Source organism: Schistocerca gregaria, chromosome 9, assembly GCF_023897955.1.
Source record: "Schistocerca gregaria isolate iqSchGreg1 chromosome 9, iqSchGreg1.2, whole genome shotgun sequence".
Taxonomy (NCBI): domain Eukaryota; kingdom Metazoa; phylum Arthropoda; class Insecta; order Orthoptera; family Acrididae; genus Schistocerca; species Schistocerca gregaria.
The window spans coordinates 34,504,754-34,522,851 of record NC_064928.1 but is presented as its reverse complement, the minus strand read 5'-3'; the positions used below and the strand labels follow the sequence as shown (position 1 = coordinate 34,522,851).

The following is an 18,098-nucleotide window of genomic DNA, read 5'->3' as shown; positions in this document are numbered from 1 at the left end:
TGAACTGCACTATTTGAAACTGACCCAATGTTGTACATGACATCCTTTACTACCAAGCTTGAGCGATCAGCAAACAGAAATAGTTTAGAGTTACCTCAGTACTAGACGGTGTATAATTTATGTAAGTAAGGAACAGGAGTGGCTGCAACACTGACCCTTGTGACAGCACCCATTTGAAGTATGCTTCAAGTTTATACCTGAAAATATGAGGTCTTACAATTTTGTACCCGATGTCTAATACGAAAATGTTTTGGATTTTTGCTCCAGAATATAAATGTTCATTCTGAGCCAAAAACACTCTAAATAGAAACTAGTTTTACTCGTTGTGTAACTGATAATAAATTTACAATTTATCTGGTAATTTTATCATAGTGGAGAAATCCATCCACCATTAAGCCATAAGCTGAGTGTTTTGTTCACTTTTGGAATAAAACAACAGACTTCGTCTGTCCATCGCCAGGTTACGTGTGTCACACATTTGCATTTTATCCTTATTCTGGTTATAATTACGTCTTTCTTTCCTTGGTCCATGTTGGTTTTTCTATTTTTTCTACTAAGTCCCGCCAGGAGCACGTTCAAAGTATGGTGGGACATGTTCATCCAGAACAACATGTTTCACTTCTTTCTCACAAGCAAATGAAATATGCCCATGTAAAAATGTTGTTTAGGTAGTTAGTATACAGAGAATTTCACACTGCGCACGTGCTGGGATGATGTACGTGCAGATTTGGGTAGTGCAGAATGTCACCAAGGCGCCTACGCGATTGACCATCTACACCAGCTATGAAGGAGTATGTTGTGCTTTGGTATCACAGCTTAGCAGTATCTCGCAAATCAAGGGGCAGATGGCAATGTCAACACCCGAAGAACGGTTGAAATGATGTACACGTAACATAAAACACCCGTCTGTCTAAAAAAGGAAAACTCCCCAATACATCCTCCCCCGTGGACAGACCGTCAAAACCAGAACGCTGATCAAGCATGAAAACAGGAAGAAGGTTTACTGTACTGAGACTGAGAGCAAAATAGAAACAGTGAATGGTCCAAGAACAGGAAGTCCAATATAGTAGAGCAATGGCATCATGGTTAAGTGGTCACAGTCTTGGACTGCAATTGGGTGAGCTATGTTCAAATCTCCCTCTGTGACAAAGCATGCTGGGATAATTTTACTCCCCCTCTTATTTTGCCACCTGCCTCCTTAAAATTAATGTTTTCACTTTTTACTAATTACCATTGACATACATGAGTGTAATCTGTATTTTCACAAAAGAGAATGGTTGGCTCTCAGTTTTAAAGAAAATTACACCAGATCTAATTTTGTGCTTAGTTTTCTGTTAGTGATTGATTTTCTAATTTATTTTGACCATGCCTAGTTAATATCGTTTGTTATAGGGTGAAATCAGTAACTGTTTCTTAACTTAAATTCTACTGTTGAGCCGGCCGGAGTTGCCGAGCAGTTCTAGGTGCTACAGTCTGGAACCGCACTACCACTACGGTCGCAGGTTCGAATCCTGCCTCGGGCATGGTTGTGTGTGATGTCCTTAGGTTAGTTAGGTTTAAGTAGTTCTAAGTTCTAGGGGACTGATGACGTCAGAAATTAAGTCCCATAGTGCTCAGAGCCATTTGACCCATTTCTATTCAGTCTAACTCTTGTAGTAGAAGAAACTGTTAAGAAGACTGAATTTTTTTGATGTATTCAGTTAATTTAATGAGTTAAGTTTTAATTGTAATTTCTATAAATTTAACTTCGAACAATGTGTAGTTTCAGCACCTATTATTGTGAGGGTATATAAAGGCCCAATTTTTGGTCCTGAGACAGACAGACCACGACCGAGTTTCAGACGAGAGACCAGCATTGGTTAGAACAACTATGCTTCAACTTATCTGCAAAACAAGTGTAACACAATTAGGCCATGTGTCAAAACAATGAAAGTGTCTGCTCCACAAGTACCTTTCTATTTTTCAAGAACTGTGAACTTTGTGGTTAGGTTTTTACTGCTCGTAGATGATCAACAGGAAACTATATAGCAGTATGTGGATGTTCGCCTGCAACATATTAATGAAGCTTATCGAAAGTTAAATAATATTGCACTGGCCATATAATTGAGTATTATTTGGGTTGTGACCACGGAAAGTAAAAGACTGAAATGCAAATGTCCATCTGTCGACTAAATCTTTTACAGTAGACAGTAGTTGTACTTCCACGACCCATTTTTCAGCCAGTTTAGTAATGCAGTACATTGACACCGAGGACAACAAATGAAGAACCAAAGCAGGCAAGCACCGTCACACCTTGTGTCAAAAACCTGTTCTTTTTCGCTGTATTCAAATGTGTGACTGTGCCGTGGTGTAATGTCAACAGTGAGGCTTATGGCAGGGTTCTATAATGACAGTTAATTCCGCCCAACTACTGTATTAGCAGCCAAAAGGAAATGGCTTTCGAATGGGAGCTGCAAACGTTTGATGACAAGGAGACGTGTCAACCGAATCCCTCACTGGGAGACATGTCTGGAGTAACACACACAGCATTAGTGACAGTACTTGTGTCATATAACTGGAATCTTTTACCGACACACCTAATTTGAAATCCTTGCACGTGACTGAGACATGCCTCCTTCCCAATTTAGGTGTCTGTATGAATGTGATCACTCCCAAGGAAATGACGAAAACATAATAGTTGGCCACATAAGCTGCAACAAATGAACACATGTTTCACAATTGCATAATTTCTCTGTGCTCTGTCAACACACATGTTTTCAACATTCTTGAAGCTGTGTTCCATTTTCGATGTTTTGGTACTTTTATTCCTTTTTCTAACATAATTCACACCTGCTTATTTGTTGTTTACATTTGTGTGAGACATCTACATGGTATCTTGCCTGCTCTCACTATTCATCACAATTACTTGTGATGGTAACATATTCTTACCACGACTGATATTTTATAACCAATATACAATATGACAACTGCTAAGACTACAGAAAGAGGAACATTTTAGTGATTGTATAGAGAGTTAATAGTATTGCAAAAAACAAAATAAATAAATAATAAAAGGTACAGAATTGTTTAGCACACTGCTTATCCAGTTGGCAGTCCAACACTATGACCACTTACCCATGATGCCGTTGCTGTTTTGACCTGCTCTTTATTGCTTTCCTTGTTCTTGGACCGTTCACTGTTCTTATTTTGCCTTTTTTTTTTTTTTTTTTTTTTTAACAGTTCAGTACACCTTCTTGACAGGCTATCTTACCACTAAATCTGGGGGGGAGGGGGGGTGAAGCGGAGTTTTCCATGTAAGATTCCATTCAGAGGTGGTGTTCCAATCTACAAATTAACAAGAGCCCTGTTCGCCCAACTTCATAAGTGTTGTATCATTTCATAGGTTTTGCAGATCAGAGCTCTATTACAGCCCTCTACCATACACAGATGGTGAAGTCAAGCAGCACATATCAGTGGCATTGCACAGCAGGTCCACTGCACCAAAAAACTAAGAAAGGCTGTGTTCTGAAGATAATTATGGTAAAAATTATCATCATGACACCATCAAGGTGATACCTTGTTTTTGGACTACCACACCATAATGACTTGGTCCGGCTACATAAGATGAATGATTAATAATTACATAAGAGTGGTAAACCTACTTGAAGAGGGAAATAAAAGCTGCAAGTTTCAAGGAGTGAAGGACACATGAGAATACACCAGCAGGGTGTATACACAGACAAGAAAACAGATTCTCGTTAAAAAACACATTTTCTCCTGGGTGAAAATACACTTTTTCCATGTTAAGTGACAGGTTACTTTTCCTCGGATCAGTAAAACTGATCGATCCTTTGTATGATTATGGCTTTATACACCGGCATAAAATTTCCCGGCCCTTTAGAAAACCAATCTGTTTTATATAAAGCTTCGGATAGATCTTTGATGTGCAGCAACAGGAACGCTGCGTATTTTCATTTACAAAAGTATAAATTTGAATTGCACCAAACACCGAATGTTTTTTCCGAAGTATTGAAATTTATATTGCGATGCACTTTTGTAAGCCACTCGTAACTCATGCCACACGATCTTACCGGCCGATGATAACAGATACTCAGAGCACAGGATGCGCAACATAGTCAGCCAATAGCAATAACACTTGAGTAGAACACATGTACACAAACTGGAATGTTAATATATATGTACACCATGTTGCTACAAGAAAATCAAAGCTTTCACATATAATATTGGTCTTTAAGATTAATAAGCTGCAGGAGCAGCTAAGCTTTCGCAATATAATACTGATTTTTTTGCGCGTGTTACACTTTAAGATACATCTCACAAATGCGCCTGTAACATTTTTAATAACGACATAAATGCCTGATCTTCTGGGCTCGAAATTTTTCTAAATGGTCATCCTTCAAGAGACGAGTTTTAAACGAGTCAAAATTCTCTGTGATTTAAGAAATTCATCGTACATTCTAGCACATAGTTCAGCTTCCATAAACGTAAATTTACTTTGAAAGTAACGCTTTTCAAACAACCATACACAATATTTTCCTGCGACCTGTTAGAAATAAGTTCATTTCAGCAATTGCCAGAGAGCCCAGCAACAATGACACAGGAAGCCCTTATGTTCGTACATGTAAAACATGTAAAGATCTTACATTACATCATAAAAGAAACAAGACATCAGAGGATACTCCAAGAGCATCAGAATTTTGTGAACCATACTAAAATACGTAACTCTGTTTACAGTGCACATTTGTATGTCCAAATTCGTAAATAAATTTTCTTGAAGTACCAGTACTGTATTATCTCATGTTTGGTTCTTTATTGTGGCATAATGCTACACACGTTAGAAGATGAAAAGATGCACTTTTGAAATGCAGTGAACAGTTGAAACTAACCAATAGAGTAGAATTAAAAACTTCGTTTCAAATAAATTGACTGCCACAGTGGAAAAGATTAATAAAAGCCACAAATCCATTTTGTTATCATTTGATGTGAGAACAATAAACAAAGAGGAAACAGCAAAATCACAAAGTAGACACGGGTCACGTGGAGACTCTCCACTACAACTCAGACGTGCATCAATACTGCATCGATGGTGTTTCCAAACTGTGGCAATACTAGATATAGTGGTGGCCCCTGTCCCCCTTTCTTCTTAGAGCAAAACAAACAACACACACACACACACACACACACACACACACACACACACACACACACACACACACACACACACTCTTCAAAAATATGTTCATTTTGTAGCGCACATCTTTCTGTAGAGTCTGATGTAAGACATGTTATTTAGTCTTAAGTGTGCCAAAGTGCAGTTCCACGCCTCTTATACAGCTTTCTTCTATCGCATGTCATTGTATTTTGCTCTATGAAATTCATATGTATAATATTTCGTAATGGATACCATCAAACTATATTTAGAACAGTGGAAATTAAAATCTCCTGTGGTGTCTCTCCTGCTTCCAATTGGACAGTTTAACATCCAGCCCCATCTTTCGTTTTTTTTTTTAATTAATTATAATTGGATGGGATTATTTTTAACCCAGAGAACAAGAACTCTTCAGAAAATTTGCACTCTTTATTGCCTATTAGCTAATAACTTCCTTTTTTGTGTATCATAAAATTAAATATAGGATATATGAAACCAATAAAGACAAGTGACAAGCAAGACTGTACACATTTCTTCAATCCTTAAGTCCCAGCATATTTTTTCTCTCTAACCTTGCTACAACTTTACATGACGTGCTTTCTTTTATACGAAAGAATCTATTACCTCATCAAATGTTCTTCTACATAAAAAACCGAAATGTCGCTGTCAAATACTGAAAAATCTGTTAATACAAACAGTACCCAAGACTGGTGAGGTCTCTCAATCTGATTATGTGTATTCTGTCACTGTCTGCTAGATAAAATGAAATAGGCCTGTCTAATATTGTAGCAATTGTAAGACATACCAAATAAACGAGACTATTTTGGCAGTAACGGTCACTTCTTTTTTTAACACGACAAAATATAATTTATGAAATACCAATATCAAATGCCTATTATGTCTACTACAAGCAAATATCTTTACGTACGGAAATAGTTTCACATTTTATTCATGTGCTCCAGCTTCTCAAGTATGAGATGGGGTGCAAAACGTAGTAGTAGTACGAATTTTTATATTAATTTGGAATCTTCATATTCTTCCACAATTTGATGTCCCTGTTTCTTCTCCTTCCTCATTCTAACAAACAATGTCATCACTAATTCTGTAACTACTCCTGCCAGTTTCAAACTTATTCTCCGGTTAACTTCACTAACCCTGCCACAATCAATGGCTTAGTTATCCTACGTTTGTTGTCCAGTTAGGTGTCCTTATATGTTAGTACAACGTGTTTTCCGCGCTGCTCGCAGAATAGAACTTAGGTGGAGGGACTGTACAATTGGCCATTACTAGTTTAACGATCTGGCCAAAAATTTTGTATCAAATTTTCATTTTTTAGATACACGAAAAAGATTACATATCTTTTTTAACTGTTATTCCTGTTAGTCGTTTATTTCACTCTGGTAGTCTGAATCTATGGATTTTGCTGGTAATTATAACAATGCTGATCATTTGCAAACCCAGTCAACCACATAAACAGCGATTGGCATTCACCCCTTCAGCTTTATTGCACTCAGCTCGTATAGCCCCATCCCATTCTCTTTGCAGGAAAGTTACTTTTGAGATATGACAGGGATTCCCCGGGCAGAGACACAATGTGCACTATGCACACATTCAAAAATCAACCTGTGATTCATTCAGCAATAGAATATGTTCAAAAACCAACAGGGATGTGTTTCAAAATCTATGAATAATCAATAGACCAAATTGCGCTGGATACTAGGCGCTTTGTGAAACAACGTCCCCCCACCCCCACCCCCTCAATAATATTAATCTGGCTTACCCCATGCTTCTGGGCTACCTCCCCAGGACTAATAATGGGGTCACTGTCAATGATTTTTTATCTTCTCTTTCAAGTGGGTATACCTCCCTAGGAACTAACTTCAGGTTATGCAATCCTTTCGCTCCTTATCTCAGGGATAATTTTCTGCAGTTTGTCCTCATTTAGCCTAGTATCTATCTCTCTTGTTTGCTGCACAACCCTGTTTTTTCACACTGAAAGTCCCTTTCTCATTGCCCTAAGTCACAATGTTTTGAATAAAATGGCAGAGACGAGTATTGTGATTTTTATATATTTTTTTAAAGAAAATGTATGCAGTTGTCCAGGTAACCTGATCAACCACGAAGATCAGAGAGATTGCACGTCATCTCAAGAATGTTTACAACTGAATAAGTAAATTGAAATGTGTTACAGGTTTAGTGAGTTTCAGAAAGTATGATGGATAAAATTCGTGGTATGGTGACTGCAAAGCATCACATTAAGATTGTCAAGCATATAATATAAATGGGAATATGAATATTCAGAATTAAGTTCAACATATGTGGAAATTAGGGCTGTCCTTAATGCCTTCTTTACTACACCAATCAATAGTATTTAAAAATGGCATTTCAAAACTGTGTTTGGAAAAGTTGAAGGACAAACTGAAAGGCTTCTAATCTTGTTATGTGACTAGATGAAATGTTGTCCACCAACACAACCAGATCACAAGACTCCAGTATAAAATTTTGATTGAAAATAACAAGTACATCACAACAGGAAAAGTTATAGTCACTGCATGTTATTACACAATACTACTGTGCCACTGGCATAATGGTTTGAAGCAGACGTGACCAAGATTAGAAATTGACCAGAAAATTGGTAATTCCTTGACAAACAAGCTAAATTGGTTTCTTTCAATTAACTTCTCTTATAATTAAATCAGAATATTTGGACTCAAGGACATCAACTCTGTTTAGCAGTTAAGGCTCATATTAAACAGGTTTTTAAGTTCTCCATTGTATAGTGTGAGTCACTAACTATTGCCACCTAGAATAACTCCGAAAGTATGACAATAACTGAAAAGTTTGTGGGACAAATGTTGCATGGGACAACGAGGGTCATAATATGATGATGGGTTTTTGTTGCTAGGTGGGGTCGGTTCAGAGATATTAAGGTCAACTTTGTCTTTAAATGGGATGCTATAGTTTGGTGCTTATATTCTGATAGCGGCTGTCGAGACAAATCTAATGATGTGTAACAGTAAGGTATTTGAAGACCAATGAAGGTCACAAAGGTGGCAATAACGTCCATTTATGGAAGGTGTTGGATGTAATGACCATTGGTATCAATGCAGTGGTATTCCTTATCACATCAGCAATTATCGAAGCACATGGTCTGACAATTCTACCTCGTATATCGTGCCACTGACATGTAAACACTGTTTGACGGTTTTGCAATACAACACCAATAGGAACGGTAAGAGTACTGTCTTAGAATCAAGCGAATATGAATGATGTATTCCTTTGAAGAACAAGATGATATGCTTCTCATTTATGGAGACTGCCAACAAAATTAAGTGTGACCTAGAGACTTATATGCTGAAAGATATCCTCAACGTTCTCACCCTACACGTCGTACGTATGATAAATTGAGAACAACTGGATCTTTAACACATCAGAAACATACCAGTCAAACTAAAGTTACAAACATGGAAATGGAAACTGATACTCTTGTCACTTTGGTTCAAGATCCTTGTGTTAGTTCGCATCGAATTGCAAGGGAATCTGGCACGAGCCAGCGTAGTGTTTTACGTGTCCCTCATCGCCATAAATATTATACTTACCATACCAGACTTCACCAAGAATTAACTGGTACAGATTGCATGCGTCACATTTAATTCTGCTGATGGGCTCAACTTCAGATTCAGAGGGATGACACATTCATTAGTTTGATTTCATTTACTGGCGAGGCTACATTTAAGAACTATGGAAATGTTAATTTGCATAACATGCATTATTGGGCAACTCAAAATCGATGTTGATTGCAGAAAGTTGCACACCAAAAACTGTGGTCAGTGAATGTACAGTGTGGGATACTGGAGGTTAGAATTATAGGGCCCTATTTCATTGAAGGAAATCTTAATCGTAAGAAGTACACCACATTTCTGCAAGAAACATTAGATCTGTTATTGGAAGAAATACCTTTAGAAACAAGGAACAGAATGTGGTACTAAGACGATGGGTGTCCGGCACATTTTTCACTGATGGCTAGAAATCAGCTGCAGAGACAATTCCCAAATCGTTGGATTGGAAGTGGAGGAGATGTGTCATGGCCAGATCGTTCGCCAGACTTGGCACCTCTGGATTTTTTCTTGTGGTAATTCATAAAATACATTGTTTATAAAGACATTCCAACCGTGCCTGAAGATATGATAAGGAATACCACTCAGTCCATGATAAGAAGATTGCAGCACTGCACTGATACCAATGGTCATCACTTCGAACACTTTCTGTAAATGTACATTCATGCCACCTTTGTGACCTTCGTTGATCTTCAAATAACTTACTGTTAATCATTGGATTTGTCTCAATAACCACTATAAGAAAATAAATACCAAACCACAGCGTCAAAAAAAATTGCCCTCCATATTTCTGAAACGAAGCCACCTGCCAACAAAAAAACCATCATATTATGGCCCCACTGTCACATGCAACTTTTGTCCCACAAACTTTTCAGCTTCTATCACACTTTTGGAGTTAATCTTAGTGGCAATAGTTAGTGACACCCTGTGCAGGCACCTGATCGTGATCTCCGAAAGTGGTCAAGTTTGCACAATATTAAATAAAAAGAGCAGTTTAGTGATGCAAGAGGAAAAGCAGCAGCCTTTTTTTAAAAGTATGTTGTCTATTCTAATGATATATAGTAACCTTGCAGTAATTCATATATAAAGGCAGTTCAGTTCAATAAAGAATGATCATAATTTTTTTACGGTCTCAATCTCTCACACAAGAATTTAATCTTGTGATATTTTATTAGTTTAATATGTACCAAACACAGTGTGCTAATTTCATTGTTGGCACTCTTAGTTCTCAGCTGTGAGAGGCTGGCAGGCTGAGGCATATTGAGTACCATCGTATTGTATATCTTGCTTTCATATGATAGTACACCCTTTAAAGGTTAAATGTTTGATTGAAAGTTAAATTTCTTCCTAAGGAGGGTAACATTGCATACCCTACAAGAAAAGGAAAATATTTTTCACCTAAATCCAATGCCTAAATTCAAAGATATGGCACAAATTTATCTTTGGTGCCATGAGATACATTTACTACTCTGAACATTGAGATGATCATAGCCAAATGTTGTAGTTAAAGAAAAAGGAGCTTGCACAACAAAGTTTATCAGGCACTAAAGCTCACCATCCCAGCAGGGCCCTCTTCTCGCTGAACTAGTTTGTGCAGCATCTTGTCTCTGCAGACGTTATGCACTCCTGCCGAGCACGTCGCAACCAGGTGTGGTAATATTCCCTCTGGCCAGGATACAGCTATCACACACCGACCGGTGGCCAGAAACGTAGGACTGAGATGCAACAAGTCGTCTTTGATCTAGAAGACACAAAACAGATTTTCTCTCTAAGTTTTACCAGCGTTATGGGTACTCTGTAAGATTTTGAGATTGCAGTCAGATGCCATACAGTTCTCGCTTTGATATATCGGCCTATCAGCCATCCACCTTTGTGTGAATTTATGACTGGTGCACCTATCTACACAAAAAATTGGTGCAGAAGCACAGACATGTGTATCTGGGCTCCCATTATTCCCTTTAGCAGATAATACGGGTCATCTCCATTTCAAAGGAACCATCCCAGTATTTGTCTTAACAGATTTAGGGGAACAATGGAAAATGTAAATCAAGGTGACTGGACGGAGATTTGAACCTCAGACTCCTGAAAATGAGTCCAATGTCTTACCACTGTGACACTTTACTCGCAGCTTGGCACAAACACAAATGGTCTTGGCACTAGTGGAAAATTTAAAGAAGTCTGTTTCATATACAATGGAATACTAGCAACGTGGATCGCACAAGAATCTACACACTTGACATACCATGTGCAGCTGCCTTTGGATAATTGTAGCTCATCAGCCTGACAATGAAGGCTGGAAATTTGGTGGGGCTTGTTGGCAAATGTGGTCAGCCTTGTCCTCGACAGCTGACGATACCCAAGACTTTTAGGTTTGAGGGTCTTGCTTATTAATAAACCACATCAAAACTCATGAAAGTCTCATGAAGTTACAGTAGACATGCATGAGTGCTGTCCAAAGCCTGTTGTTCAAGTGCTTGAGAGACAGTGCCCTCTGGTCTCTAATGCGTGATGGCTGTGAGAGCTCTTCATCGGAAATGAGGCCCATGAACCTCACCAAACTCTCTTACTCATAATAATGCCATTCATCAACACAGGTGGACTATGTGCGTGTCACAAGTTCGGAAGTCAGTGCACAGTTTTCTATGCACAGAACTAGGAGCCTGCGTGCTTAGTCTATTCCTACCGTGTCTAATGACTGTTGCACGTGCCATGTCTCTGGGTTTGAGGATATGCTGTCTACAAAAATAGATCACTAACTGCTTCATCATGGATGTTATACTGTTAATGGTAACACAGAAAAGGGAGACAGTACTACTCACTCTTGATTTTCTGACAGAACTCTAGTTCTCGATTGGCTGAAGCTTGTTAAGTCTCACGATTTTGGGCCACTGACAATGGCAGTCTAAAAACAGTGCCCGAGTGTACGGTAGGCACAGGAAAGGGACTATTTTCCTATGCTGAAGCAGTAAGCACACATATAGTGCTAGTACTGTGCAAGGGAAGTGCAGCTTGCTGTCCCTCGACTTCCACTCTTCCTTAGGTTGCCTGTGTGTTAGCCTCTGGTGGGCAGCACTTGCTTGCTCCACTCCTTGCATCCAACTGAGAACTTTTGTCAGATCACCAAGAAGCTAATAGTACACTTCCTTGAAAAGCATGGTTGCATATGTTGGCTGTATAAGCCAACCCCATACACCTTTCCTTTTTTCTTTTGGTCTTCAGTCCTGAGACTGGTTTGATGCAGCTCTCCATGCTACTCTATCCTGTGCAAGCTTCATCATCTCCCAGTACTTACTGCAACCTACATCCTTCTGAATCTGCTTAGTGTATTCATCTCTCGGTCTCCCTCTACGATTTTTACCCTCCACGCTGCCCTCCAATGCTAAATTTGTGATCCCTTGATAACTCAGATCATGGCCTACCAACTGGACCCGTCTTCTTGTCAAGTTGTGCCACAAACTCCTCTTCTCCCCTGTTCTATTCAATATCTCCTCATTAGTTATGTGATCTACCCATCTAAACTTCAGAATTCTTCTGTAGCACCACATTTCAAAAGCTCCTATTCTCTTCTTGTCCAAACTATTTATCGTCCATGTTTCACATCCATACATGGCTACACTCCATACAAATACTTTCAGAAACGACTTTCTGACACTTTAATCTATACTCGATGCTAACAAATTTAGCTTCTTCAGAAACGCTTTCCTTGCCATTGCCAGTCTACATTTTATATCCTCTCTACTTCGACCATCATCTTATTTTGCTCCCCAAATAGCAAAACTCCTTAGAACTTCAAGTGTCTCATTTCCTAAACTAACTCCCTCAGCATCACCCGACTTAATTCGAGTAAATTCCATGATACTGATTTTACTTCTGTTGATGTTCATCTTATACCCTCCTTTCAAGACACAGTCAATTCCGTTCAGCTGCTCTTCCAAGTCCTTTGCCGTCTCTGACAGAATTACAATGTCGTCAGCGAACCTCAAAGTTTTTATTTCTTCTCCATGAATTTTAATTCCTACTCCGAATTTTTCTTTCGTTACCTTTACTGCTTGCTCAATATACAGATTGAATAACATCAGGGAGAGGCTACAAACCTGTCTCATTCCCTTCTCAACCACTGCTTCCCTTTCGTGCCCCTCGACTCTTGTAACTGCCATCTGGTTTCTGTACAAATTGTAAAAAGCCTTTCGCTCCCTGTATTTTACCCCTGCCACTTTTAGAATTTGAAAGAGAGTATTCCAATCAACATCGTCAAAAGCTTTCTCTAAGACTATAAATGCTAGAAATGTAGGTTTGCCTTTCCTTAATCTTACTTCTTAGATAAGGCGTAAGGTCAGTGTTCCAATATTTCTACCGAATCCAAACTGATCTTCCCAGAGGTCGGCTTCTACTAGTTTTTCCATTTGTCTGTAAAGGATTCCCATTAGTATTTTGCAGCTGTGACTTATTAAACTGATAGTTCGATAATTTTCACATCTGTGAACACCTGCTTTCTCTTTGGGATTGGAATTATTATATTCTTGACCTCTCGTGGAATTCTGGTTTTCTGCCAGATATCAGCGTCTTCCAAACATGATATTTCGACGTCATTACTTGACGTCTTCATCAGGTGTTCCCTGAGACTGGCTGCTTGCTGGACTGGGTTGCATATTTATGCCTGCCCAGTGCCTGCTGTTCTGTTTGCCGTTCCCTAGTCGGTCCGCACCCGCAAGTCGCGCTATCCTGCCGCTCTAGGTGTCCCCTATTCCGTCCGCGCCCAATCCGGCCACCTGCAACTGCGGTCGTGGCCTCCTGGTGTTGCCTTCTCGGTCCATGCCCATGAGTGGCGACCCCCCTGCCACTCTGGACGTTCCCTATTCCGTCCGCGCCTGATGAAGGCGCCAAGTAATGACGTCGAAATATCGTGTTTGGAAGACGCTGATATCCGGCAGAACACCCGATTTCCACGAGATGTCATCAAATAGCTGGAAAGTCTAAGAAATTAGATCACAAGACTCTACAGGGAGGAAATGTGCTGCAATATGAAGAAATGTGACAAGCTGCAACAACGCAAAGAGAGGATGGTGGGTTCACTCAACTTCCTCCTCAGGTGCAGAGATGGAGATGTGGTGCCTGTATTTCCCAAAATCAAACATTATATTACGTCTAGGGTGGCCAACAGCATCAAGCAGCGAGCCAGCATCGCTCTGGTGAGAGAAAGAGTCCGTGACATCCGCCTTAATCTTTATGTCACGTCCAGGGAGCTGTTACATCTACATCTGTACATGGCTGCCAAATCAGTGCAAGAGGATTGGGACATAATTGATGGAGTGTCTTGGTCACTAGCAGCATGCATTAAGAACAATGCTACAGCCCGACAATCGGCAAAATTTGAACGCCTGAACAGCAGAGTGTAACAAAATCATGACACTCGCAAGGTTGTAAATTTGAGTGACAGAACACTGGATGAAGCTACCCTGAAGGTTCTTGGCAGGGGCCTAAATTTCGCTGTCACTCCTAGAGATCTACCGGTAGCCAATGTCATCAGCTCTGTGGAACAAGTCGTCAACACACTACCCTCAAGTACGGCTGAAGAGATTCGGAGAGAGACGTGCAGAGCCCTTACCAGAGGCAGGCCGCCTAAGTCTAACATCTCAGGAGATTACGAGAAGATGACAACATAGTGGTATTACCAGCAGACAAAGGGAATTCCACAGTCGTACTGCAGAAAGGTGACTATGACCTGAAGATCTGGCGACTTCTGGAGGACCTGGCTTACAAACCACTAGAGCAGGATGCAACTGACAAGGTGGACAGAAAAACCAAGTTTCTGCTCAAGGAAACTGGCTGGCCTAAGAAAGTTATCAAACAACCGAAATCCAAGGCACCAGTACCACCCAGACTCTATGGACTACCTAAAATCCACGAAGACGGTGTACCACTACGACCCATTGTGAGCAATATTGGGGCAGCCACCTATCCCGCTGCAACATATCTCAAGAAAATGTTGGCACCATATGTGGGGAAGTGTGCACACCACATCCGCAACTCACGGGACTTTGTGGAGCGTCTTAAAAACCTATGTTTCTCATATGCACATTTAATGGTCAGTTTTGACGTGGTGTCCCTGTTCACCAGAGTGCCCCTTAAGAACACGCTTGACTTAATCAGTGAGAAGTTTGATGGAGCTGTGCTGGATCTGTTTAAGCATATTCTAACATCGACTTACTTCCTATGTGGAGGTCAATTCTATGAACAGACTGAAGGGGTGGCAATGGGTAGCCCCTTGTCACCAGTAGTCGCCAACCCGTTTATGGAGAAGTTCGAGTACGAGGCTCTTACAGCTGCCACTTACCAGCCAACATGCTTCCTGAGATATGTTGATGACACATTTGTCATTTGGCCCCAAGGTTACGAAAAACTGGAAGACTTCCTAGACCACCTGAACTCAAGGCATCCGAATATTAAATTCACCATGGAGCTAGAAAAGGATGGTCAGCTTCTGTTTCTGGTTGTCCTGGTGAAGAAGAAGGCGGATGGCATCTTCAGCCACAGTGTGTACCGAAAGCCAACACACACACACACACACACACACACACACACACACACACACACACACACACACACTTATACCTACAGGTCGACAGCTGCCACCACCCAGCACAGAAGACCGGGGTGCTTAGAACACTCTTACTCCGAGCAAAGACACTGACTGACAGCCTGGTAGGGGAACTTGAACATCTTCAAAAAGTGTTTGATAACAACGGATTCTCATCCAGGGACATCCGCAGAGCTCTACATCCCACCAGACATCAGGATACACCGGGGAACGAGCAAGAAGAAGAAATCAAGAAGCTGGCATTTTTACCATATGCCGGGCCTGTTTCTGCCAAGATCAGCAGAATACTAATTAAACATATCAAGAGTGTCTTCTGCCCACCTAGCAAAATCAGGGCTTTACTTGGAACAGTCAAAGATGACCTGGGCTTAAGGAAGCCTGGCATTTACAATATTCCTTGTGAATGCGGTATGTCCTTCATTGGCCAAACGACTAGAATGGTGGAAATCAGATGTAAGGAACACCAACGACATACCACGCTAAGGCAGGCCACAAAATCAGCAATAGCAGAACACTGCCTAGAGTTGGAACATTCCATGGATTATGAGAACACCAAGATCATGGTCCAGACCCCCAGATTCTGGGATAGTGTCATCACTGAATCTATAGAGATAAAGATGGCACAAAACCTGATTAACCGGGAAGCAGGATACCAGCTAAGCACTGCATGGAACCTGGCATTTGAGCTGCTGAAGCAATACTGGAGAAAATATGTTTCCAACACCAACAACGAGCCTCAGACATCCGCACACTGTGGGCATGAACCAAGAAGCGAACACCAGCCGCAGTCGGAGGCGGCTAGAGCGGGTGTGGACGGAATAGGGATTTCTACCAGCCTTCGTCTTTTTACATACTTGATTGTCTGCTGCCTTCACTACTGCCTTTCCCAATACAGTATCTGAAATAGTGCTGCGAGACTGAGGACTGTATAGAAATGGGTAGTTGTCCCGGTAGCCTTACTGATGAAGATCTCTGTGGATGTTGCACTTCAAAGTGGTATCATAAGCTTTCTGAAGATAGATTTCAGCAACATGTAACTCTAGTAGGAATGCCAAAGCATGCTGATAGCTACTCCAGCAGATCACATTAGTCAATGGTGAAATGTTATTTCTTATACCAACAATGGTTGGTTGGATGGATGTTTAAAGGGACAAAATTATTAGGTCATAAGTCCCTTTGTGCTCGGACAGACTGCATATCACAGATAGCTTACCATGCAAAACCCAGGGGAAGAAAACCCCAAGATCTACCAATGTCAGTGAAGCTGAGGTAAGGGACAAAAATAAAAAGGGAGGCAGAGGGAGAAAGGCAAGCAAGATGCCCAAACTAGGGAGGAGTCGGAGGCCCCTGAAAGCAGAGTGCAATGAGAGGACACACATCCTCCAGCCCTACCACTTACCAGAGGTATTCTACTCCGAGACTAACTTGGAAAGACTAGCAACACAGACAGGACAAGTAAAGTACAGAGCGAGACAAAATACAACAAGTATAACAGACCACATGAGGGGGGGATAGGGGAAGGAGGGGGGGGGGGGGGGGGGGGAAGAAAAGTAATGGAGCAGGCTGGACCACCAAGCCCAGATGCTGCAGCTCTGGTCTGGGCATAGGAGGCAACAGTACAATGAGAAACCACTCCAGGAGGTATTAGCAGCACACTAGGTGCCCACATTACAAAGAGCACATTAACGGATTCTGGGGTACCATATGGGGAAAAATGCAAACATTTAAAACCACGCAGTGAACAACAAATTCACAAGGCTTGATGCCATGCAGCCTGCTGTGTGGTAACTAGCCTATACTTCACAAAGGAGAAACACTACACACCAAATCTACAAGGACCTGACGGACCATTACGCTTTGCAGAGAAGGCTGAACTGATGGCCATGACACTAGCAGCATCATTCACACGGAATCTAATTCCTTTTGACTCAGCTTTCACACTTTATCACCACTCCACAATCCAATAACTTCTCCATGTAATGTAACATATCACAGACAGCTACAACATTAACAGAGATATAGGGGCAGTGTTCCTGGACATCGAAAAGGCCTTTGAGTGTCTATGGCACAACAGCCTCACAGACAAACTCAATGATGGTGGGTTCCCTGACGGACTCTTATGTCTCACACACTCATATCACACCAACAGATGCTTCTAAACTGATGTTCTGGGTAAACAGCCAAGTATATAAACGCGAGTACCCCAAGGTAGTATCCTAGGACCTTTTTGTTTAACGTCTACATCAGTGACTTGCCAGGTACACAAAACGTCACGACAGCCATCTGCACAAATGACACAGCCATCTTAGCACAAGACAGGGAAATGTCCAACATTAACTCACAATTACAGACAGCACTCAAAACTGCCAAGCATTGGCTGAAAGGATGGCGTGTTAAAGTAAACATTGACAAGTCTGAGGCTGTTCTGTTCACACTCCAACTGAAATTCTGCACAAATACCAAAACTGCAAACAAATGACACTACACACACGCCCAGCACGTTTCTGTAAGGAAGTTGGATACCTCGGTGTCTGGCTGGAATAGAAACTTACATGGGGGTGGTGGGATCACACTGAATACACGACCAGCCAAGCTAACGTGAGGCTCAGACAGCTTTACACTATGTTCAGTACACAAAGCACAATGAATTTAAGGGTGTTGAGGTCCATATACACAACACTAACTAGACCACTGATTAAGTATACAGCTCCAGTCTAACGAAACGCGGTTCAAA

The 18,098-nt window shown here is 40.9% G+C and overlaps 1 protein-coding gene across 1 annotated transcript in view; it reads right to left on the bottom strand.

The window, feature by feature from the left end:
• LOC126291938 (uncharacterized) overlaps positions 1 to 18,098 on the bottom strand; it is a 136,618-nt gene that overhangs the window by 25,046 nt on the left and 93,474 nt on the right. The window contains exon 3 of the mRNA XM_049985661.1: positions 10,322 to 10,507. Coding sequence (XP_049841618.1) covers positions 10,322 to 10,507 — 186 coding nt within the window. The remainder of the gene's footprint in view (positions 1 to 10,321; positions 10,508 to 18,098) is intronic.